This window comes from Sardina pilchardus, chromosome 4 (assembly GCF_963854185.1).
Source record: "Sardina pilchardus chromosome 4, fSarPil1.1, whole genome shotgun sequence".
Taxonomy (NCBI): Eukaryota; Metazoa; Chordata; class Actinopteri; order Clupeiformes; family Clupeidae; genus Sardina; species Sardina pilchardus.
The window spans coordinates 6,830,733-6,855,433 of record NC_084997.1 but is presented as its reverse complement, the minus strand read 5'-3'; the positions used below and the strand labels follow the sequence as shown (position 1 = coordinate 6,855,433).

Below are 24,701 nucleotides of genomic sequence, written 5' to 3'. Positions count from 1 at the left end.
GTATTTCAGTGATGCATATTGTTTTATAACCATACACAGGGACTGGGATGGAGTGAAAGTCTAAGAGGAAACAGGAGATGCTCTGTGAATTTGATGACTTATTGTTTCCTCGAAGCTGCAAATAATCCAATGTGACTGGGGAATTTTATACAGCATGCATGTGGTTTTCTGGACAAACTACTTTGTTTCAGTGATTTGTTTTGGTACGTTCCCCATACTTTGCCATACACTAGGCCTACACAACTCACAAAACATGTGCAAACCATTGATATCCCCATTGATATTGTAGTTGATTTAGTTCAAAAAGGCTATTTGTCATTAAGGATGTTGACTCATTAAACTGACCATGCCTCTACGTTGGGTAATAAATCTCAAAAAAAAAAAAAGAAAAGAAAAGAAAAGACAGACTGCAAGAACATCTGAACAGAAATCAAATAAAGTCAGTAAATTAATGTATTTAGGATGCCACAACAACTTCCCCCTAAATAGCACCAGACCACTAGAAATGGAGACCAGAGACAGGCACTCAGGCAGACTCAAGAACACCTGGAGAATGACAGTAATGCCAGATTGCCTGCAGGATCAATGAGGAATGCTGTACATGTTCCTTGTCCTCAGACTCTTGACCCATGGATACCTTAAAGTTGTACTGTATAGACCTCTGTCTACATTATGTTTCATATTTTTCACCTGGATATTTTAAAGAAGAATCCGCACACTTCAAGTCTTTGTGCAAAAAAAGCTTTACTGAGTGCTAGCTTTCGGTCGTTAGACCTTCATCAGGCAGAGTGAAAGCATATATAAAGTCATATTTTTGACCTGAAAGCAGAGCAATTGTACCATGAAGGATTGCGCTGGGCTTTTTGGGCTGGTAGTTACTGTACGTCATGTATGTGAGTGTGCTTGCAGGCAAATGATAATAATTCTGCAATAGTGGACCTCTGATGCCACATGTTTTTTTTTTCATATTAGGAACAGATAGTTGGATTAAAAGCCATAATGAGGATTGGGAATGAGTATGCACCAAGATGATGATGTCTGCTGCAAAAAAATTCCAGGCACATTATATATTATCATAAGCAAGTTATTTATATTCCACAAGTTTATGTTTCATATCCACCCCCTTTCTCATCTTATAAATTGAATCTTATTTGTGGAATCTCAAGTGGTGTCACTTAGCACACTAGTCCACCCTCTCTCTCTCTCTCTCTCTCTCTCTCAGTCTCACTCTTTGTGCGCAGGGCGTGAGGGAGACACTTGCGCGCATGCCACATCAGGAGGAGCCAACACGGTGATTTCGCGTGGATATAGCCACCGCCTTCTATTTGTCCCCGCCCGCCGACTGCTGCAGGACACAACCCTGCCCCTGAGGAGATGAAGAATTTCCCTTAAACATAATAATGGGCCTCAAGCGATTTATTGCTTTGACGTGTTAACATAACGCTATTTTAAACATCAACTATGAATCATGCATTTGATATTTCTGTCAAATCTGCTTGTGAGCTTTCTTGTTTCCTGGCTCCATCCGTCCATAGCGTCAGCGTCACTTGGTACGTACTGAATGTTATTGAATACATCAGTTTATACTTTTTCAAACTATACCTTAGACTAGAAATACAGTGTAGAGTTGTGTTGATATACGTTAGCTTGCCTAGCTTGCCATGTCGTTATTGCGGTTTGGAAGGATGTAGCTCAAGCACCTTGAAAAATGAATGCTGAGGACAGTTTAACAGCCTACGAAGTGACAGAAGTGATGGCTGAACCTGGATCTTTCCTTACCGGCATCTTTTGTTCATAGAGGTGTATGTGCCCTTTTGGAACTGTAGAGATGTTAAAGCAACAACACAGTGACATGCTCTGCAAGGTTAGAATATATGAATTGCAGGTGAATGATGATTGATATGCAATTCACCCAGAACCATTTTCAATGTCGTTCAGGTGTCGTTTTCCCATAGCTATGATGCTTTGATATATTTCAGAAATTGTGGTCCTCTTATTTTGTGATTATGAATTCCTGTCACTGCCATCTGACATACATCCTGTGAGGACTAGCACTGTGTTGTCATGTCACAAATTGTCCTATCATATTTAGTGTGACATCCCACAGTAGTTCAAGTATACCCTCTGTTTTTTATCAAAGAAATGTCCAACTCTCACAACAGACTGTCCCCTCTGCTGATTTCTCAGGAGTTGAGGAGAATGAGGTTGCCAGGGACGCAGTGTCATTGTTGCTGGAGCAGGAGGCAGCTGCAGCAGCAGCGGGAGCCTGGGAGAACACTAGCCACGCCGCAGCAGAGCATGTGATCACCTACCCCTCCCGCCTAATCTACTACCTGAATGAGAACTCGGAGAGCACCTACCATGACCTGGACACTCGCACCAGGAATCAAGTTAGCGAGAGTCCGGTAAGGCCCTTCAACGGAGACTTTGAGATGGTTTGGATTGTGATGTTCAGGAAGGGTAGAGTGAGATGCGTGACTGATTGGATGTTGTATGTAGAATATGTGGTATGTGAGTCTGAATATTGGAGCCAGACCTCTGGGTAATGACCATGTCTTGGCCCATGAAGTAGGAATAGCAACCAGAATCTCTGGATCTGTCAGGGGATTTGCAGGTAGTTTGTTTTTATTGTTGAAATGTTCCATACCAATTTTGTGCACCTTTTTGCCCATGTAGGTGGTCCACCTTGCTCAAGCCAGTTTTCAGTTAGAGGCCTTTGGTTCCAGATTTGTACTGGACTTATCTTTAAACAAGTAAGTGCTTTTATGTGTTGCAACAAGCTTGACATGTGGTGAGGATCACAGTGGTACTGCAATTGATATTATTGCATTATGACTCATGCAACTGGGTGGTCTCCAGATCTTTTTCATTTTTCTGATGTGAGACTGTGAAGTGTTGGCACATTGTGGTGAGAGAGTGTTACCAGAGCAGTTTGAGGTCATTTGGATGCATTGTGCACATGGAATCATGCATTCAGCTAAATCCCTTTAATTAGTTCAAGTTTTGATTTCTTAGAGTAAAAATGTGTTTATTGTACCATGTCGTTGTTGAGTCACTTATCCCATTAAATTCATTAGTCCCTCACAAGCTTCTAGCATGTCTCTTGGTAAGTACAAGCAGCAGTCTGTAGATGAGTTGAGGCACAGTGATCCACAAGGGGTGGTGAGCAAAAGAGGGGTATTGTGAGGCCAACTTGGTCTCCGCTAGACAAAACTGCCATAATGCTCTGCAGTCACACTGAGTGCTGCAGTTGGCAAGATGACATATTCATGATTTTGTACATAAGGGAAATTGATGTTCCGCAGTGCATGGCCATGGAAATATGTCGGCTGACTTATTTTATGGAAACATGGAGGCCGGCTCTTTCATGATGTTAACAGAACAGAAAGCCCACATGCCTATAACTGGTTATCCCAAGAGGGACACTCTCCATTTCCACACGGCCATCCAGTCCTCTGCAGATGTTAAAGCGGAAGGGTGGTTGAGAGATGTGTATGTCGGGGCCCGCTGCCAGCCTGGGAGAAAGGCATGCTTTAGCAGCGACTGTTCTTACATACCGCTCTCCTCTCTCTGCCTCCTCTTCAAGTAATAGAACACAGGATTAGCAAAAAACCCGCTGGGTACACACACGTGTGTGTGTGTGCATGTGTGTGTGTGTGTTGTGTATGTGGGTGGGTGTGTGTGTGTGTTTGTCCTATTGATGCACGCCTCTCCACATTTTGGCTGGCTGGTGAACGGCATCAGAGCTGCGACAGTGCAGATCTAAATATAGCCGAGTGTGCTGCGTCCTGCCAGTGGGCACAACTTAAAGCACGCCGCTCACCGCTGCTCCAGCAGCACCTGTACAGCGCCTCTCCAGTGCAGCCCTGCTCTGCTCTGCACTCCAGCGCGCTGAATATTGCATGAGCCTCTCTTCAAATTACAGCGTCAACTCATTCGGTTTCATTATATTCATTGTTATTGTTGGGCAGCTATTACGGCTTCATTATTTAACGATTGCCCCGGGAGGGGAGTGTTGATTTAGTCTGGTTTTAAGTTTGGTGTGTTTGGTGTGTTTTTTCCATCATATAAATTTCTCTTTGCCTGTAAAACATGATGCAATTAGGAGTCACGGCAGTTACTGGGATGTTTTAGAGTGTTGGGAAAGCAGCAGAAGCGTGCTTTAATGGGGGGGTTCTGGCAGCTGGGCATTTTATTTGCCTTTGTGTTGCAGCGTTTCTGCTGCATTTGGGCATCTGGTGTCCTCTGGGTCTGGTGCTGAGGACAGGATTGCACTTCGTCTCTGCCTCCCTGCCCTCTGTCACTCGGCACCGCCATTTATCCGCCCGCTGCCCCCTCCTCGCCCCGCCCCGCACACAGATCTGTCCACACGCCGAACTTCGCCCAAAGACTCGCACATTTACTGCTCTGTTCTCACCCGTCTGACTATAATGCAGCACTTCCCCCATCACTCACTCTGTCTCTCTCTCTCTCTCTCTCTCCCCCTCTGTCTCTTTCACACACTTGCACGCACGCCCACACACACACACACACACACACACCACACACACATGCTCTCATACTCTCAGAGTACTGTGGTACTCTCTCTCCTCCTTGCCTCATCCCTGGTTCTAAAAATAGCCCCCCACTCAGAAGTCTCTCTCTCTCTCTCTCTCTCTCTCTCTCTCTCTCAGACACACTGCACTGCTACTGCTGGGTGCGCTCCGCTCAGCTCAGCTCAGCTGCATTCAGCTCTCCCATTCAGCATCACAGCCACCGGCTCCCTTTAATCTGCCCACAACAAAAGCCCCCTCAAAGAGAAGAGCGCCTGCTCCCCCCCCCCCCCCACACACCCCCACACCGCAGCTCCACGCAGGGGTCTCCGGCACAGGTGCCTCGCCTTCACCCCAGCAAAGGTGGCACGGAAATACGCCATTATGACACAAGGGAGAGAAACAGAGGGAGAGGGAGATGTACGGTGGTGGAGTATGTTGAGAGGCAGCAGGCGGTGTGAGTGAGTGTGTGTGTGTGTGTGTGTGTGTGTGTGTGTGTGTGTGTGTGTGTGTGTGTGTGAGTGAGCGAGCGCGTGCGTGAGGCAGCGAGGCGCGCTGAGTCAGACTGGCGAGGGCTGCGGGCAGCCTGGAGGACATGGCTGCGGCTCAAGGTGAAGTGGGTGCTGCAGAGGCTCTCCCCCTGCAGCCGCGCTGGAAGGTTATCGCTGGCCGCGCCGCTGTGATAGATTGGTCCATTTATTTGAAACAATCTGAGTCAGACTGTGAGCCCGAGCGCTTGGTCAGCAGTCTCCGGCAAAAAAATGATGGAAATCCCGCTGTGGTCACCTTCGTAAGACGAGAAGTGGGTTACACTTCCCCGAAGAACGCACTAAAAATGACCAGGGAAGAAATGGACTGCAGTGTCACGGCAATTCATAACTTATGCCCAAGGGAGAGGCGTATCCCAGTAGTATTCCAGGTTCCACTCGGTGCTCTCTGCCCAGATGGAATGTTGGACCTCTCTGCCCAACAGTTTGCTTTGACAGATGCAGTTTGTCCCTCTCAATCAGGCCTCTGCAAGAGATCATCCCTCCCCGTGGACTCGTGTTATCTCTTTAGATCTCCGCTGTCAGGAGAGATGTACGTGAGAGGAGAGCATCACTCTGATGTCCCGTGTAGACAAGCCTGTATCATTCAAAGTGTTGCGTGCTTCAATAGACAGATGTGTTGATTTTTAAACTTAGCCCAACCATCAGTACTAGAGTAAGTCATCGTGATTAATCCCAGCCGTGTATTGAGAGTGACAGAGTGAGTAAACTTCCCCAGAGTGGAATGGGCTTTGTTGCAATGAAGTGAGAATAAAGAGGACCTTTCGCAATCCTGTAACATAAGTGCAATGAACCACCGCAATGTCACTCATTCCTGGAAATTGTGTCTGGCTATCTTCTACAGAAGTGGGACGCCTCTGTGGCTACTGGACATATTAATTGTCAAGTTCTTCTTTACTGATGCTGAGCCTACCAGTGTTTTACAATGTCATTGAACTGAATTGAACTGGTGCATTTGCTAGCTGTGAAAGGGCCATGGATGTGTTACCAAATGAAGTGTTTCCTTGTGTTTATCTCTACAGTGATCTATTGTCCTCAGATTATGTGGAGATCCACGTTGAAGGGGGCAAACCCATCCATTCAAAGGTAATTTCACAGGATCAGAATGCATGCTACCATCATCCACTCTTTCCAGACGTGTCCTTTTGGTGGGGTTTCCTTAGCCCTCAGTTCAGGAGGATTAAAAAAAAAAACTAAATCATAGCTTAGGTCCACAGAGCTGTGAATGTGTGGTAAAATAGTTGGAAAGGATTTTGCGCCGTTTTCATGTTTCCCTGGTTTAGTCATCAGCCAGTTGCAATGTAGGAGATGTGAGTCAGAATGAATCATGAGTCAGAATGAAGATTTGGGTCTCAAAAAAAGGGAAGTGTCCAAAATCACGAGCAAGCGCAAAAGAACCCATGCAGGCAGGATATTTCACCTCTCTGTCACTTGTGATCAGTGGGTCAAAGTGCCGGGGCCACGTACGTCAGCATGATGAGCCGTCCATCTGGGCCTTAAGACAGCTGCAGACCCCTCGAAACCTCCTTTGCTTCTCTTTCCGTAATGACCTGCTGAGAGAGCAAGTTTCTCAAAGGTTAAGCCTCCCTGGGGTAGCTCTTGTTGTGGTTATCACACAGAGCACCAGAAGGACTAGAGCATGGGCACGAGGGCGCACGTGTGCCCACCTGAGTGCTGATTCCACACCCAGTCCCATGCCCACCTCGTGCAGCCACTGCAGCTGGGGACAGAGAATAGAGAAAAAATATGGATGAGATAAAGAAAATGAATGTATGAAAGAAAAGGAAATATATGTGTGTGTGTGTGTGTGTGTGTGTGTGTTTGTGTGTGTGTATGTGTGCGTGTGTGTCTGTGTATGTGTAGGAGGGAGAGGGAGAGCGAGAGAGAGAGAGGGAGAGAAAGGGAGAGGGATTGCAGGAGAGAAGGTTGGTGCTGCTGCTGCTGCTGCTGCTGCTGCTGCTGATTCAGGCTGGCTCAGGAACAGGGCCGCTGACTCAGCAGGGCTCAGATGGCCTGGCTGCCTGCAGCTCCCTCTCTCTCTCCCTCTCTCTCCCCCCTCTCTCTCCCTCTCTCTCTCCCTCTCTCTCCCTCTCTCTCTCTTGCCCTTTCCCTCTCTTCCCCTCTCCTCTCTCTGACTCTCTGCCTCTCCCTCTTTCTTTCTCTCATTCTCTCCCTCTCTCTCCTCTTCACTCCCTCTCTCTCCTTCTCTCCCTCTCTCTCCTCTTATCTCCTTCACTCCCTCTCTCCCCTCTTCTCTCTATCTCTCTCCTCTTCTCTCCCTCTCTCTCCTCCTCTCTCCTTTCTCTCCTCTTCTCTCCATCTCTCCCTCTCTCCCTCCCTCTCTCCCTCTCTCCTCTTCTCTCCCTCTCCCTCCCTCTCTCCTCTTCTCTCCTCTTCTCTCCATCTCTCCCTCTCTCTCTCTCCCTCTCTCCTCTTCTCTCCCTCTCTCTCCTCTTCTCTTCTTTCTCTCCTCTTCTCTCCATCTCTCCCTCTCTCTCTCTCCCTCTCTCCTCTTCACTCCCTCTCTCCCCAAGCCCAGGCCACGTGAGCAGCAGACCAGCCTCGCGCTGCAGTAGCAATGCAGCGTGGGAAGGCTAGACAGAGGAAGGGGAGTGTGCATTAGAGACAGAGAGAGAGGGAGTGTGTATGCATGTGTGTGTGTGTGTGTGTGTGTGTGTGTGTGTGTGTGTGTGCGCGCGCGGGCGTGCATGCGCGTGCATGTGTGTGTGTGTGTGTGTGTATGTGTGTCCTCTCTTCACCTTTCTCGCTGAGTCACAGATGGATGGGAATGATCTATGATGTTGAATCTGCAAGATGCGCACACACGTGCTCCATCCTCCCCTAATGTCTGAAAGAAAATCACAAATGCTTTTCATAGCTCTTCCCAAATTCATTTCAGATCTTATGTATCATTTCAGAACCATCTCGTTTTAACTAAATTAATGTGAAAATTTACACTTAAAAAAAAAAAAAAATCAGTGCATAATGTACATATTTTTGCACTTCAGAATGGTGACTCATGCCTGGAATTTAATTGAATTGATCTGCATCAGTATATTTGAGTAAATCATGAGTTTGAGTCTTCATGAGTCTTCCTCTCCCACCCCATGTGTCCTCTCTCTGCTGGACTGATGCCCATGTGACACCCCAAACAGGAAGCGCACGTGCCTGCCGGCGATGGCGCCGATGCTCTGGAGGGTATAAACCCAGTCCATCTTCTGTGTCCCTCTGACATCCCAAATCTTGACAAAGCAGCTTTGTAGGCGGCATGTGTTGTCCCAAGTACACACAGATGTGCCCTGAGGCCTCTGGCGCACGCACACTGTCCGTATGTTTGCTCACAGGACCAGAGGAGAGGACCAGTGATGGCTGACAAGACGCAGCTTTTTTTTTTTTTTGCTATCAACTGTTTATTGAGTTTCATAAACAGGGACAAGACACAGCTTTGAATCCTTTTCCTGATCACTGAGACGTTTCCCAGCATTAGATGCAGATGAGTAGAAAGACTGACTCAGCGCTATGATATTTTGATAGAAGGGGAAATGGCTAATGGGTGCACGAGCGCTCTGTACGGGCTGTCTCCTGGACACCACAACAGCCTCGTCGTCATCCATACAGTGTGTGACTAACTCGTTTGGGACATACCCCAGCTGGGCGGCAGGCCTCTTTCACCTTGTGAAGTCTGTTGAGTGAAGCATGCTTTTGAACTGAAAGGGGGTACAAAGAGAAGCTTATCATTGGCCAAACTATGGTCATTGCAAATGGAATGTAGCTGTGTTTGTGACCAAGGCGATGACCACTGTAATCATTCTCAATGTTATTGTTTTTAAGCATTCGCTCAGTGGTTTTGCCCTCATAAAACTTAAGTAACAACTGTGGAATGGTTTGTGTTGGTCATAACTCTGCTTCTGTCTTTGGAGCTTCAATAATAGTGTGGCTTTCTGTTCTTCAGGGTGGAGAGCACTGTTACTACCATGGTCAAATTCGAGGAATCAATGACTCACTTGCCGCCCTGTCAACCTGCAACGGGCTGCAGTAAGTCAGGGATTTGGGGGAAATTTGCAATCAGAACATGTCCGCTCACAAATGCTTTCAGGCTCATATTGACTTCTCATCGATGTTCTTCAATTTTCTCCTCTCCCTCTCTGTCTCTCTCTCTTCTCTGTGCCGCTCAGTGGAATGTTTGATGATGGACTCTATATGTATCTAATTGAGCCTCTGAAACAGACTCACTCAATTGTAAGTGGTGTGATGTCAAACCCTCTTCTTTTGTCATGTCACTCATGCCCACTTTTAGTTTATTCTTTAGATCCAGTCAAGCATTACCTTAAAAACAAATACACTTCAAACTAGCACAACACAATAGATCAACTGGCGCCACACTCAGAACAAAAAGGAATTTTGGAAAGGGTAATGTTTTTTTCCCTGTAAGCCAAGACAAGTAATGGACCAAAAAACTTGTTCTGAAAGAAAAGAAAAAACTGCATCCGGACACAAGCAAGTGATTAGTAGTCTGTGGAGCTGTTTCCACTCAGATGTGTTGGGCCTGTGTCGGTGCTGCCAAGCCTCGGGGTTCTCAGCCCCTCTCGTCTGCTCTCTGACCCCCAGAGCGGTGCTGCGCGGCCCCACACCCTCCGCAGGGCCGCCTCCCTCACCAGCCGCCAGGACCCGGAGGAGGACGCAGGTGAGTGGGCTGGAGTTGGTTTAGCGCACACCTGCAAATCATTCTCCCGACTTCGCTCGGCCACCCACTGATTAGCTACTCAGGCCCACATGTTTGTGCTGCATCTTCGCCAGCAAGATAAGCAGAGGAATGTCAGTCTGAGTGTCTTCTTTGAGCTGTAGGGGCTGTTGTTGAAAAAGAACCCACAACTGTGAGACCACACATGCATACATGCTAAAAAGAATTTACATTTATGAGCCCACGCATGCATATTTTCCTTGCACAATATGGGGTTATGATGACTGTATGACTATGGAAAGCTAATAGTGAGGCAATAGTCCAAATGTAATGGCGTTCCTCCCATGGTAACGTGGCAGTGTGTTGCTGTATGTCTCCACAGCAGGAGGGGAGGAGCTGCTCGCGGAGCTAGATGACATGTCTTGGCTGAAGCGCAGGAAAAAGCGAGCTGTAAGGCGCTGAACCTCCTCTGCTGTGTCCCTGCAACCTTCTCCTAAATCAGCCTGGACACTTGTTGTTGAAAAGTGCCATGATTTGCCATAAATAGAACATGCCTCATTGGTATTGCTCCACAAGCCTTATTCCAGTATCACTCTGTTCCACACTGATGAAGAGTCAGTCACCTTTTGATAAAAAAAACAAAAATAGTGCCCGTAATGAAACTGATCTGCAGTGAAGATTTTTTTAAATTTTTGGCCTGTTTGAGGCTGAGGCTTAATTTTGCTGCCTGTGTCTCACCTCTTTTAGATGCCACGCAATGTGTTTGAGGAGATGAAGTACTTGGAGATCATGATCGTCAATGATCACAACATGGTGAGCCACTGCACAGCACGCGCTCCACACTTAGCTGCACTCGCCGCCGTAACATGAGAGCACAGGGACACAGGAGATGACATATTTACCGTAGCTGAATCCATAGGGTCGCTGTCTGACTGCCGAGCATCCGGCCTGCTCCCAGCAGCTCAGCAGGCACGGCCCTGCAGGGGGCTGTGGTCACTGACTCATCCAGTGCTGTGTGAGCTCGATAGACATCCGTCCAGTAGAGGCCTCAGCACCATATGCACAGTATTATGTTCACCAGCATCTGATTAGACACAAAGCACACTCAGTATGCAGGTGTGTGTTGGCATTGCTAGCATATAGTGTGACGCACTAGTTGTGGAAAGGGAATGTCATGTTTTTATGTGGACCTTCCTGCTCGTAATTGCGACATGTGTGTCTGTCTTTACAGTACAAACGGCACAAGACCTTTCAGCACACCAAGAACTTTGCCAAGTCTGTGGTCAATGTTGTGGATAATGTGAGTAAAGTGGTCTCTCCTCTCAGGAGATTGGAAGTTGTAATGTGTTGGCAATGTCCTTCTGAGAGGGTTTCGTTTTCAGCATGTGGGCGCCTATTGAGGTAGATTAGCCAGGAGCCCTGGAGGGCACTTGAAAACCATCACAATTACTTGCAGAGCCATGCTTGTTAAATAGGTTTTAGCAGGTCATAATAGTGGAAACATTTTTAAACACAGAACATCAGCCACAAATAATTTAATATAATAAATATCCACGTTATTTTATATCATATATGTTACTATCAAGTATACTAATTGATAGATCATTTTTACTATGTCTGATAAATAATTTTGTGCGCAAATAAAGACAAGAACTAGTGAATTCCAAATGACAATCACAATTGCATTACCTTTGCAAATTGCATTACCTTTGCAAAGAGAGAGAATGATACAACACAAAATGGTTCGCACCAGACTCTAATGAATTATGACTGTGGCCTCCTTTTATACGAGGATCTACGCACTGTAGGGTCTCTAAGTTGGCCTTTGGCACATTCACATGGCTGAAACTGCAACATTTAGCTCTGGCCTTTGTCTGGCTAGGCATATACATGAAGGGGAACAGAACGTAACTTATGATACAATAACAAATACAGAACTTGCAGTCAACATTTTGGGCTTAGTGAAACTTTCGCTTCCCATAGATACTGTAAATCAGGTAAAGCAGATTGCACAAAAATATGGGAACATTGTCTGATACACAAGAGTTCAAAAAGATGTGTTGGTACATAGGGATACAAAAGAACACATTGTTCTATCAAATTGAAGAAGTCTTGGTTGCAAAAAGTATGATTATACAAAACACATGTACCTTTAATTCACAGTATGAAGTTACATATTTCATTATTCAGTACAGTTTTCATTCATTAATGTAGAGGGACACATTTCATTAATCATTAATATATTTGATCACACATAGTATGTTTTTTCAGATTATCAATATATATGAGAATACATGTTTCAACAATTTCTCCAACACTAATATACTATTAACTTATTAAGTAACTTATTAAGTATCCGCAGTGTAAATAAAGTACACTAACCAGACAAATGTGTGACATAGATGTTCTGTTGGTAGGTTTAGTAGTAAAATGACATGTGTATCTAGTATATATGTGAAAGTCTCTGACGTGAAATGTAATAACAAAGTCCTGTCTTCTCTGGCTCTTACTCTGCTGTGTCCTTTGGGTTGTTTTGTTCAGGCATAGTCCTGTGCCAAATTACACCCAGTGGTCTTCTCCTGTTCCTGTTCTCTCTCTCTCTCTCTCTCTCTCCCTCTCTTCATGTCTGTGTCATCCCAACCTGTTGCTGTAAAAGATCTTCAAAGACCAGCTTCACACGCGTGTGGTTCTGGTGGGCATGGAGGTGTGGGTGGACAAGGACCCGATCCCCATCAGCGTGATTCCGCTGGACATGCTGCGGGACTTCTCCAAGTACCGGCAGCAGCACATCAAGCTGCGGGCCGACGCCGTGCACCTCTTCTCGTGAGTGCTCTCGCAAGATGGCCTCGCCGGCGCTCACAAGTCCCTTTCAGATCAAAATGGCCATGTGTTTTGTCACCAATGAATTATGAGACCACACAGTTACATTGTTTAATTGCTGCAGAGGTGATATATGAGATTATCTTAAGAATTTCGAAAATAACCCGCAAAACTATTATCACCTGAAGAACGTCATGTCTATACATTTTTTAGTCAAATCATTGAGTCAGTGTCGACATTGTTTAATTGTTTGTTGCCCTTTGGGTATAATAAATCATCATCACAGACTTTGTAAAAACACCCACGTTTGTAAGAGCTCATGACATGGCGTCTGTGTTGCAGCAACGTGACATTCCACTACCGCAGGAGCAGCGTGGGCTACTTTGGAGGCATGTGCTCCTTGAGCCGAGGAGTCGGGGTCATCGAGGTGAGCTCTTCCACTGCTCATGTCCAGCAATGGGAGCCTACTCAGGTAAACAAATAAACTGCCGTGTCAACAAATAGACTGTTTCCTGTTTGCTCCCTGCAGTATGGCGCGACGTGGACCATGGCTACATCACTGTCTCAGAGCCTGGCTCAGAACCTGGGCATTCAGTGGGATCCAGATAAGCGAAGTACATTCATCACTTCTCTTTAATACACAGTGCCATCAGAAACATCACCAGGATAACCTGTTAACATGTTAAAATGCTCTCCCTGCAATATTCTTTCAATTTCATGTCAAATGATATACAGTATGTATCTTTACGTATAATACCAGTAATGTTTGTAAACAACTCAAATTAAGACAGTTATGGTGTGGGCCTCTATCAATGTTGAACTTTGGTGTATTGATATGTTTTTGTTTTTCTGTGACTCAGAGGAGTGTGGCTGCCTAGATACCTGGATGGGGTGTATCATGGAAGACACGGGGTAGGTCTCCTTACTCTGCACTACACCACACTGCTCCGTGCTCCCTATGCCAAAAGTGCATGCAAGCACATACATGTTATACAACAACATTGGTATCTTCAAACATGCGCACACACACACACACACACACTGCTGAGAAACAAAACAAATTACCTTTAGAGACAAATTAGATTAAACTAATGCTACACACACACATGCATACAGGCATATACATTATATGTTGCACACACTAAAAATAGCAGATGTCCTTTCACACAGATACACACAGCAATTAATGTTGTGACGCAAGGCATACGGTGCACACAAGTATGGTAATGACATGGTAAGAATATGGTATAGCGGGAGTTAATGGCAGAGTGCTGCTGAAGGCAACCGTCCATCACTCAGCCACCGCTCTTAAGTGCCACCGCACTTATCTGCACATCAAAGCAGCCCTGTCTCCCCACACGTGCCACCTGTGTGTCTGTTTACCTCTCTGAGCATTGTCCAGAGGAATGACCTGTTCCATCTCGTGTTGGTGGACATGCATGATTGGTCTTTTGATAGCGAATCTCTGTACAACACACATGAAAAACAACCTTACGTAACGTCCAGCGTGTGTGAACTTGTCTCTGCCAGGGTACAGCACCCCCGCAAGTTCTCCAAATGTAGCATCACCGACTATAAGGAGTTCCTGCTGAAGGGTGGGGGTTCCTGTCTCTTCAACAGGCCCAATAAGGTGCGTGCTGCAAAACAGGAAAAGCCTGGGCATCAACCTTGCTCCCCAGCCTCAGAGGAATCGATCTAACTGTAGCTACCCTTCCCTCCCCTCCGCAGCTCTATGAGCCAAACGAGTGCGGGAACGGCTATGTGGAGGTCGGGGAGGACTGCGACTGTGGTGCCAAAGGGGTAGGTGACTCATCAGAACCACACCGGAATGCTGTGTACACTCGGAGTGATTTATTATGGAATGGAGGTCTGCAGGGGTTGTTTTGACCCTTTTATTGGAATGTTTTAGTTTTAGTCTTGGTATAGCCAGAACCGCATTTGGATAAAGCACACACTAATAAGCCTTCCCTATGAGGAGTACCCTAGGAATGTAAGTTTGTAACATACAAAAGAGACCTTATTGGTGCGCTAATGATACAAAAATAAACAATATTACCAAAGAATGACTTTGTTTTGGTTCCCCATTTTCCACTCTTCACGCTTGCTGTCCAATAGGAATGCCATAAGGAGTGCTGTAAGAAATGCTCCCTGTCCAATGGTGCTCACTGCAGTGACGGCCCCTGCTGCAACAATAGCTGTCTGGTGAGTGCTCTCTGCTGGGGTGGGGGGGGTTCCGCCCTGTTTTAATAGGTGCAACTGAGTTGATTGGAGGTGATGTTAACATGTACTGTAAGCGTGTCTGCCCCTGTGCTGCAGTTCCTCCGTCGAGGCTTTAGCTGTCGCTACGCGGTGAACGACTGTGATATTTCCGAGACATGCTCAGGAGACTCTGGACAGGTTAGTTGCATCCCAGTCACATTTTTAATGCATTTAGAGTCCATATCCCCTAAATACTCTAATTTTCATAGAATAGTTCAGAGAATTGTCAGTAATATGTCAACTGAAAGGTCTATGTAAATCCTCTACAGTGCCCGCCAAATCTTCATAAACAAGATGGCTACTTCTGTCATCTAAACCAGGTATTTGTTACGTCTTGACTATAACATCAAGAGATCATGTAAATGGAATATTTGAGAGAGTAGTGCAATGGCCTGTCCTGCGCTAGGTAACTTTGGGCTGCTTTATAGAAATGTTGTTTTATTTCACAGGGACGCTGCTACGGTGGAGAATGCAAGACTCGAGAAAGCCAATGCAAATACGTGTGGGGCTCCTGTGAGTGGATCCACTTCCTGCTTCCCTTAAGAGACTTAAGCGCCTTGTTTGTCATTGAGCAAGGAGGCTCCACCACCCCAGAGCAGACAGCAATCAATAGCCTTGATCTCTGTATGTGTGTGCTGGCTAGCTGGCTCCAGTCGGCCGTCTCACTTCCCCCCTATCCGCTCTCCCTGTCTCACCTCCCCCCTATCCGCTCTCCCTGTCTCACTTCTCCCCTATCCGCTCTCCCTGTCTCACCTCCCCCCTATCCGCTCTCCCTGTCTCACCTCCCCCCTATCCGCTCTCCCTGTCTGTCCACCCCACCCTCCCGCTGACCCCTGCCCTGCCCCCCCCCCCCCCTCCCTCCCTGTCTCGCAGCGGCCGGGGGCTCGGAGAAGTTCTGCTACGAGAAGCTGAACACGGAAGGCACGGAGAAAGGCAACTGCGGGAAGGACGGAGAGAAATGGCTCCCATGTAGCAAGCAGTGAGTCCAGACCTCTGTGCACTGCACACACATGGAGTCATTTACCAATGTCCCCTAGAAGTGCTGAGAATGCTCTGAGGCAGGAGTATTTATTTACTTAGCTGACACTTTTACTCAAAAGGACTTGCTGTACAGCGAGCGAACACATTTTATCTGCGTGTTTGCCTGCATGACCTTGTTTTGTCACCTAGTTGATCTACAAATCTCTGCAAATGGCAAGTTCTTAACCATTCCCACTTTCCAGTGACCTTTTGTCCCATTATTTCTCTCTTTCTCTCTCTCTGTCTCTCTCTCTCTCTCTCTCCCTCCATCTCTGTCACACTCAACAGTGATGTGTTTTGTGGCTATCTGCTGTGCGCCAACACTGGCCGCACCCCACGGATTGGAATGATGAAAGGTGAAATCACCCCAACTAGCTTCAACCACCACGGCCGAACAATGGACTGCAGGTCAGAGCCTCACGGCACACAGCTGTGTGTCAGGGAGAGTCTTCACGATAGCCTTTTGCCCTCTCCATTGTCTGGACGCTTCTCTCCCCAGACAGAGGAGGGTGAACTCATTTCTGCAGGAGTCCAAAAAGCCCAACTTGGGTCAGATGACTCCGTGTGTCATGTCTGTGTCGATGTGTGATGATGATGGTCTGACTTCACGTCTTTTGGCTTCACAGCGGGGGCCACGTGCTTCTGGACGACGATACTGACCTAGGCTATGTGGAGGACGGCACGCCCTGTGGTCCGTCCATGATGTGCCTTGACCGCAAGTGTCTGCCCATCCAGTCCCTCAACCTGAGTGCCTGCCCCAGCGGGCCCAACGGCCACGTGTGCTCGGCCCACGGGGTGAGTGGCGGCTCTGCTGGCTGCTTGTCCGCTGCAGCGGTCTCTGTGGTTGTGTGTAGTGACACAATCCGGACAGAATTTGCGCAACTTAGTTGTGAAAAGTGACCAGAAAAGGGCGGATATGAAAACATGTCTGATGGCAGGATGTTGACGGCCCATAACGTGAGATGAGCTCAGTCAGAACTTGTAGAGGCGGGCTGCGTTTTGCTCTTGATCCATGTGTAGGCTGTGGTACTGCCCTCTGAAGTGTGTGGATGGAGGTCATCACCTAATAATATCCCTACATGTTTACACTCATGACGGATGGATGGTTTGACTTCTAAATCTGAAAAAGGCATTAACACAACCAGAGTACATGAAATGCTGTTGAAAACCAAAGCTGTTGAGTTGAGACTCAGAGTAGTTCATTTTGAGCTTAGTCGTTGTTCAGTTGAATCAGTGAACACTGCTGTGTGTACGGGTGTATTGTTCTGTGTGTTAGGAGAGCTGATCAGTAAAACTCCTGGGGCTTTCTAAAGAAATGTTGTTTTCCATCCCCATTCCTGGATCTAATTTTCAGACTTGTCAAGTTTTCCCGCTCCCTTACAATGAACAAAGTGATACTGTATTAAGAAGTAGAAAGAAGAAAGCAGTAAAAAGTATCTTTGATATTCAGGCCTCCTCAAAGTAACAAAATCATACAAAAACATGGGCATGAGTCATTGCACAACCTACGTACGCCATTTAAATGATATTACATGGATCTGGGTTAGATTAACAAGCAAGATTTAGTGTGGAAAACTAGGTGGGGGAAGTTACTGGACATAATGAGAATATTCAAGCACATTTTAGACGCCTCAATTAAATTCTAAATGCAGACGTCCTTCTGTTAGCCATATCATAGCATCTTTCTGGATGAGACACAATGGCGTACCCTTGCTTTGCCAAGAAGTGCTTTTAAAGCATTTTGTGAATGTTCTCTCAGGACCCTGCACTCCCTCATCCCTCTGACCCCCTCTGCTGTTTCTGCCCAGGTTTGCAATAATGAAGGCACATGCAGTTGTGACACCACCTGGGCAGGGACTGACTGTAGCATGCCCGACCCTCCAAAGGTGCCAGAACCCACTGAGGACGAAGGACCCAAGGGTTTGTTTATGTCTTGTCCTCTGAACAAAAAGAACAGTACAATCACACCGTTTCAAAGTCACATTCACAGTAGAGTGAATGAATGAAGCTGCTGTATGTTCACTTTGGTTTGAAGAAAGCTTTTAGCCACTGTGTTTACTGATGTTGGTCTTAAATGGTTCTAGTGTCTATCAATGAGCACTGACAGTCAGATTTGTGCTGTGTATGCAACTGTGTTGATGCACTTTTGATCCCTCTGTGTCCTGAGTGCAGTGAGTGCAGTATAGCTCATGCATGGTTCAGCACTACTCATCCAGGACTGGTGTGTTACTGTTACCTCAATCACATATCAGACTTCACAAAATGTCACCATCTCCTTCTCAAATGTACTCTGTCTAATCAGTTTTATCTCCAGCGCCAGGTTCCAGGGCTGTTAGCCAGGCTCGCTAGCACCGGGCCAGTACGCTAGTAGGGGAAGTAGGAGGGGCATGGATAATTCCGTGGTTGCCAAGGTGACAGGACGGAGGCTCTTTTTTTTTTTGGTTGTTCTCTGCAGGTGGTAATAATGTTCCTTCTCCCTCTACGCAGTGAGTGTGGCCACAAACAGGCTGATAGGGGCAGTAGCAGGGACCATACTGGCCCTGGGGGTGATATTTGGAGGCACAGGGTGGGGCATAGAGTAAGCATCATCTCTCCCTCTCACAGCTCCTCTTCCCCCCCCTCATGCTGGCGTAGTGTGTGTCTGACGTGGAGGGGGGGGTGAGGGGTGGGGTAGTCTCTCGACCCCCCGCCTGAAGTGTATGCGTCCTGCTGTTTTTCTTGTGTGTGGTGTGCTGGCCCTGTAAGTGTTCTGTGACTGGATGTTTCTGTGCTGTGATGGACCGATGACCCCCCCACTCCTCCCCCCTTTCCCCTCTTCATCTCTCCATTCTCTCCTACTGTTGTTGGTGTTGTGTCCTGTAATATTGTACTTATTGTATTTGTATGATGACTCTGCTGTCCAACCCTCCCCTATCTGGGCTTTGTGGGGGGCATGAAGAGAACCCCAAATTCTGGCCCCCGTGTGGCTCGGTGTGGCGTGGCGTGGTGTGGCGTGGCTCCACAGGGGTCACTCCCCTCTGTGCACATCAGCCGCCACCACCACGCGGGCCACTGCCTCACTGCTCTTGTCAGAGGCTAGTTGATATTCATGACAGCAGATGCATGCAGCAGTGCAGTAGGCAGACCCTGCAGTGAGTACGCACAACACACATGAAGAGCTAGGAACGCAGGGGAACGCCCTCTAGATGCATTTCCCATAGTCTTTATACGACTCATTAACGGCATGGAATGAATGCTCTAGAAGTTAGTTGGTTAGTGGACGACTCCGTGGAAGCGTGACCTCATTGTGTGTTGCTGTGTCAGTGTGTCCAGATGACTCTAAACTAGTGTGTGATAGCCCGAGATTAGAACACATGAAGGCCCAGCCCAAGGCCGTTTGATGTGTTAACCTAAACTGGTGAGTTTGTAGACTCACTGGGTAAAGCATGCCCAAGTGAAGCACTGTTATGCTGTGCGTGTGTATTTTCCTTCTGTGTCTTACTGTATGGAGTTCCCTATGGCCCCATGCTTATGTCTGTCTCCCTCCCCCCCCGATAACCACACACAGGTCCTAGCGCCACCAATCTTATAATAGGCTCCATCGCTGGAGCCATCCTGGTGGCAGCCATCGTGCTGGGGGGCACTGGATGGGGCTTTAAGTAAGCGACGCACGGCATGCCTCCCTCCCTCCCTCCCTCCCTTCCTCTCCAAACACTCCTGGCATCCTCCTCCCCTCTCTGCTTGTAGACTCCAGGGTTTGAGCTTCTGCTGCAGACAACAAAAATAAACAACAGCGACAACAGCTACCACAGGCTCTCGCCCTTCAAAGCACAGGAAATGATGCAGGCCTCATGCTGTGCGTAAACTATGGTGAACGGCACCACTGTGATTCAGCTTCCTGTCAGGGAGCCCTGCGCTAGCAGCTTGAGACGCTAAATGGGGCCTTTTAAAGAGCCGTGTCACCGTGACCACGCAGAGAGGCATAAACAAGAGCGGAGGCTTTGGTCAGGGACATCCCGTTTATGCAAGATCTGTAGCAGAACCTTAAACTGGTGGGAAGGGCACAGCTTCAAGCTTGGTGTGCATGCATGGTCATCACAGAAATGGAAAAAAAGAATAAACATGAAAAAACCTTCATCCTAAAGGGAACCGAGGGAGCGTGACTAGTGTAGAGCGGAAATGAAGACTCCATACCACTTGTTCAAAGTGTATTAGATGTAAGATGTCATAAGCATTTAGACATAATATTCTAGGGCAGCATCTATCAGCCTTTATGTCACCAGGAGATTCCCATTTTAATCTCTTTTTCAAGGGAGCCCTGGGATCACGCAATATAAATGTTGTTTTCAGTATAGTAAAGCTAAAGCCCCAGTAGTGAACCGCAATGTACAAAACCTGAAATCATGAAAGAGCTACCTCATGTGATAAGTAGTTAACAACCCTCAATCCTCCCTGAAGTCTGTGTATACTAGTGTGGGGTTGAGTGTGTCAGCTCATTGTGTAAAAGCTGAGCTCAGCTTACGGTATACAGTATGTTGACTTAACCTGCTCTTACGACTCCTTGGGGGTTTGTGGGTCCAAAACTGGGCACAGTTGTGAGTTACGCAGGGTTTTGGCTCAGGCTGCCTTTTGCCATGGTCTGCCACCCCCTCATGAGCCTCCGCCCAGCTCGGACAGTGGGCCCTCTCTGGGGGGGGAACGGTGGGACTCGTGGAACTGCCCATCACCAAGCAGTCCCTGCTGCCTGCCCTCAGACTCTGGTACTGACGGTAGTACATTGCACACTGCATGACCATCACAATAGTGGCAGCTCACTCTCGTCCACTATTGGTGCAACTGCATGAGAGACTGCAAGATGCCCCACATTGAGCCACATTACGGGGAGGTCCCACGCAACTCCTGTCGTGGTATTGTATTGTTCTGGTGTTATGCTCTTTGTTTTGCTTTCACAGGTAACTTCTTGTTTCTGTGTGTCATTTCTATTTGCTTCTACATATGGCTTTTATATATTAAGCTTTTATTTAGCTTTAGCTGTTGCTTTTCTTACTTAGATAGATTCCTGCTGTGGCTACTGTGTGTGTATGTGTGGGTGCGTGTGTGTATGTGTGTGTTGTGTGTGTGCGGCACACGCATGCGCTCTCTCCCTGTCTGTCATTCTTTTTTCTTCCTTCTTCCTTCCTTCCTTTCTTTCTTTCTTTCTTCCTTTCCTTCTTTCTTTCTTTCTTTCTCTCCCCCTCTGTCATCAAAACCACTCTGAGAGATAAACTGCATAAAGTGGCCTTATCTCTTCTGTGTGGGGAATGAGAGGCAGGCAGAAGTACTGCTCTTTCTCCAAGGGCCCCAGCAACATTTCATTTTCTGAATTGAATCCGGTCGATGTCATTACAACCTTACAGCAGACAACGGGTACGCCTTATCATCTGCTGGCCACAAGTCAAACAGAAAGCTGGACCTACATAGAGGATCCACAAAGAGCTGCTTTCCATTGTAACTACTTTAAAAGCACTATTAGTGCACAATAATGTGCCTTTATAAGTTTCTCTACAACATGGCCCCTGTACGTCCACTGCAGATACAGGAGAAAAGCCGATGGTGACAAGAGCAGACACTTCTCCTAGGAGCGAAATGTCCCTGAATCCCAGATTGCCTGGTCACTTCATTGCCTGTTCTGTTTTTCCTTCTCTTTCTTCTGTTCCTACCGTGGCAAGGAGTGTGAAAAAGCGACGAGGGTACGACCCCAACGCTGGCGGCATCTAGAGGAGGACCCAGCGAAGCGGACAGCGCTCATCAGTAGTCTTCAGTTCCTCTTACTGCTGCTGCTCTTCAACCTTAGTTTTACTTGAAATGTAGAGGATTATACAATAGAGGACACTTTTAAAACTCCCATTCTAGTAGAAACAAACGCAGCTTCTCCGATCTGACCTGCTCTGGCCTAACCTCCCATCTCAATCTCTTAGAGTTCCCATCCACCACCGCAGTCCAAAACGCACTCCATCCTCTCAGCAGGCATGACCTCCTGTACAGAGCGCTTGCTAGCCTTGGCATGAAGGGTCCTCACGGAAGGATTCTGCATGGCTAAGAAAGCTATCGATATTCAGCTGAAAAAAGAAAAGAATAAATAAATACATTTCTATAGTTAAAATGTGGGGAAATTACTGACGAATCAAAACAAGGAAATAGCTTCACTTTATAGCTTACAAATGTTACTATCCAAACTAGACATCAACACCTGCTTTCATTCTGAGTAAAGTGTGTGGAGTTAGATGACATGCCTACCCCATGTCAGGCATGCAGACCACACAATAAACTGTACATATGGGTGGGTGGGGGGACTCTTCAGGTTCCAACGTACATATTTTTAACACTTCTTTTTTAATCCATTTTACGCATGAGACATAAGACATTTTCCGCTTTTCATCAAGGGTAAAACTAAATCAAAATAATGTTACAGCATATTACATAGCGCTGCCCCTTAGGTATGTAGTGGCATTATATCACATCAGCTGTACTGTACCGTACACAGAGCGATACGTGGGACTACTGGGTGAGGACCAGAGGCAAGGCTAAAGGGTCTGGAGCAGTCAATCAGATTCTGTCACAGGGATCGCTGCACATGATATCCCAGTAGACTCAAAGCCAAAGAATAATGTGAAGTGAAAATGTTCTGGATGTAATCTCTGCTCAGAGCACTGTCCCTGCCCTCCATAAACTAGCCAGTGTGTTCCAGTCAGGAGCTGAAGGACAGGTGAATAGCCTCCTTCCGGGTAAACATAAAAATAATAGGCAGTCACGGTCAGATGACACCCAGCCAGTATCCAATGAATCTTCTCTACGCTCATCCTCTCACCTACTTATCTCTCCTGTCCTGTCCTGTCCAGGCCCCAGTGGACCACAGGATGCCCTCACGTATAGTGGGTTATATTACCGTCAAGGAGTCTCAAACAATCAGTGAGATCATAAACACTACACAAGACATGCATGTCAACAACACACACATGTAACTTTTATTTACTATGCAAACAACAATTTTGCACAAACTTGTTGATTAAACCATGGTGTGGTGATAATACCAATATTATTTACATGAAGAATAAGAGCTGACCCTGTGGGCTCGAGAGTTTAGTGTGTCTGACCACCAACCCTGTGTCTCTTTTAATTGCCATCAAAATGGATTTAGTTTTTGGAGTGAGTGTTGGTTTACATTTGTGGGTCAAACTGAACTTGTGTGTGTTTTTTAACAAACTTGCCATTACCTCTGTCATTTGATGTCTCAGATGAGACTCAAGCACTTTTTAAACAGGATTGTTTCTTTGCAGCAGAGCTGTTTCGTATGTCCCTGTGCAAGATCCCATGTTGATAAAAAAAAAAATCCATTTTGTCCCTCACCGCACTGCATCATGTACAGAAAAAGAACATTACTTGATAATCCAATCATAAATAAACTGAATATTTTAAAACATGGCCTCAAAGTCTTTTTCATTTACCAGACATTAGCTTGAATAGTTGTAGTACCAGCTAAGGTTTGTCATGAGGGCCACAACTCTTGTGATTCAGTCTGTGTATTGAGTATGAGACTTTGTTCCAGGGGATGAGAACTTCTAGCGTACTATTAAAATGTAGGCACTCCTATCCTCTCTAGTACTAGTATGGAGCAATGTATGTTATTGCTGTAGCTGAAATGTTAAGCCAAATGAATAAATTAAATGTGAGCCAGGCAACGAGGTTGCATTTTTGAATTTCAGTACATCTGGGAAGTTCCATGTTTCTTTTCACCAAGTTTCATGTAGGCACCTCTTCCAGTACTCTGGTGCCACCAAGGGGTCAACGTTGGGGATGCGTTTATGTACAAAGGTTTGGAACCATATGCCGGATTTTCAAAAATGAGGTAGGCCTACCGTTGATCCTCCACAGTGTGGTCCCCTGTTGCTACACCTTTAGGCCACGCTCACCAGCAGAGTGACCCAAAAGTGCTCCACTCAACCTGACTATTCAAATAAAAAAAGGATGTATCAGAGAGTGATAAAAATAAAAGAAGCCATCAGTTTTGCAATGCTTTTCTACCATATTGGATTTTTTTTTTTTTTAAGTTCACAGGCCACATTTTGTCTGCTGTTCGCCCCAAAATGATTAGGCCTAGATGATCTTCAGACCAAGCCTCACAAAGCTGTAGGCCTGATGGATTTTTCATTTTCACAAACATTCACTTGCATTCTTGTGTCTAGTAATATTGTGGTCGAGACATGGAAACTTTTCATGGCAGCGTAATTAATGCAGCTGTCATGTAGGATTTTATGGAAACATTTTAAAGAATAGTTTCCAGTTTTTATTTAAGTTGCTACAAATATTCAGACAAAGCCTCACATATAATGTATGCGTGTACCCATAGTCAATCAAAATTGGCCATGGGTGGCCAAGCTGCCATGGGCTTCATAAAGTGAGCTCACACATAGGCCAAGCCAATCTTATAGGTCATCTGACATAACACTTACTGTGAGTGCTTATGTCTTTGCCATAATGATACCATTATAGGCATATTATATTTTAGAGGTGGAAATGTACTTTTGGAATTCCTCTTGCGTTTCCTTACAATAAGTTTTGCATTCCCTCGCAATACTTTTGACTTGGCAAGGGAATACTGAATTATTGCGAGGGAATGGGAAACTTCTTGCAAGGGAATATATATATATATATATATATATATATATATATATATATATATATATATATATATTAAAAAAATCTACCTTACTGAAAATAAATTGCCACCTTCGTAGTCAAATAGGGGTGCCTTCATTGCTGCTTGCATCATATTTGACAGCAATTGCAGATTTACATTCTACCACATGACGTTTATCAGAACCC

General features: G+C 46.2%; 1 protein-coding gene across 2 annotated transcripts; it reads left to right on the top strand.

The window, feature by feature from the left end:
• The first annotated feature begins 1,342 nt into the window (after positions 1-1,342).
• LOC134078166 (disintegrin and metalloproteinase domain-containing protein 23) lies at positions 1,343-23,296 on the top strand. Of its 2 annotated transcripts, XM_062533877.1 has the most exons (26): positions 1,343-1,550; positions 2,188-2,405; positions 2,677-2,753; positions 6,103-6,166; positions 9,033-9,115; positions 9,256-9,319; positions 9,689-9,764; positions 10,144-10,211; positions 10,509-10,574; positions 10,993-11,061; positions 12,418-12,584; positions 12,924-13,008; positions 13,111-13,195; positions 13,442-13,493; positions 14,112-14,211; positions 14,310-14,381; positions 14,697-14,783; positions 14,898-14,978; positions 15,110-15,160; positions 15,290-15,353; positions 15,714-15,819; positions 16,149-16,268; positions 16,487-16,655; positions 17,669-17,780; positions 19,408-19,498; positions 21,548-23,296. In XM_062533877.1, the coding sequence occupies exons 1-26, from the start codon at positions 1,469-1,471 to the stop codon at positions 21,594-21,596; spliced, it is 2,358 nt and encodes a 785-aa protein (XP_062389861.1). In that variant the 5' UTR covers positions 1,343-1,468; the 3' UTR covers positions 21,597-23,296. The 2 variants fall into 2 exon arrangements, with proteins under 2 accessions (XP_062389861.1, XP_062389863.1); XM_062533879.1 differs by lacking the exon at positions 19,408-19,498.
• The last annotated feature ends 1,405 nt before the right edge of the window (positions 23,297-24,701 follow it).

Coding starts and splice junctions, on each gene's coding strand:
- LOC134078166 (XM_062533877.1), top strand. CDS start 1,469: ATGCATTTGATATTTCTGTCAAATCTGCTTGTGAGCTTTCTTGTTTCC. Junction 9,116..9,255: donor TCAACCTGCAACGGGCTGCA/GTAAGTCAGGGA, acceptor TGTGCCGCTCAG/TGGAATGTTTGATGATGGAC. Junction 13,494..14,111: donor TGTATCATGGAAGACACGGG/GTAGGTCTCCTT, acceptor TGTCTCTGCCAG/GGTACAGCACCCCCGCAAGT.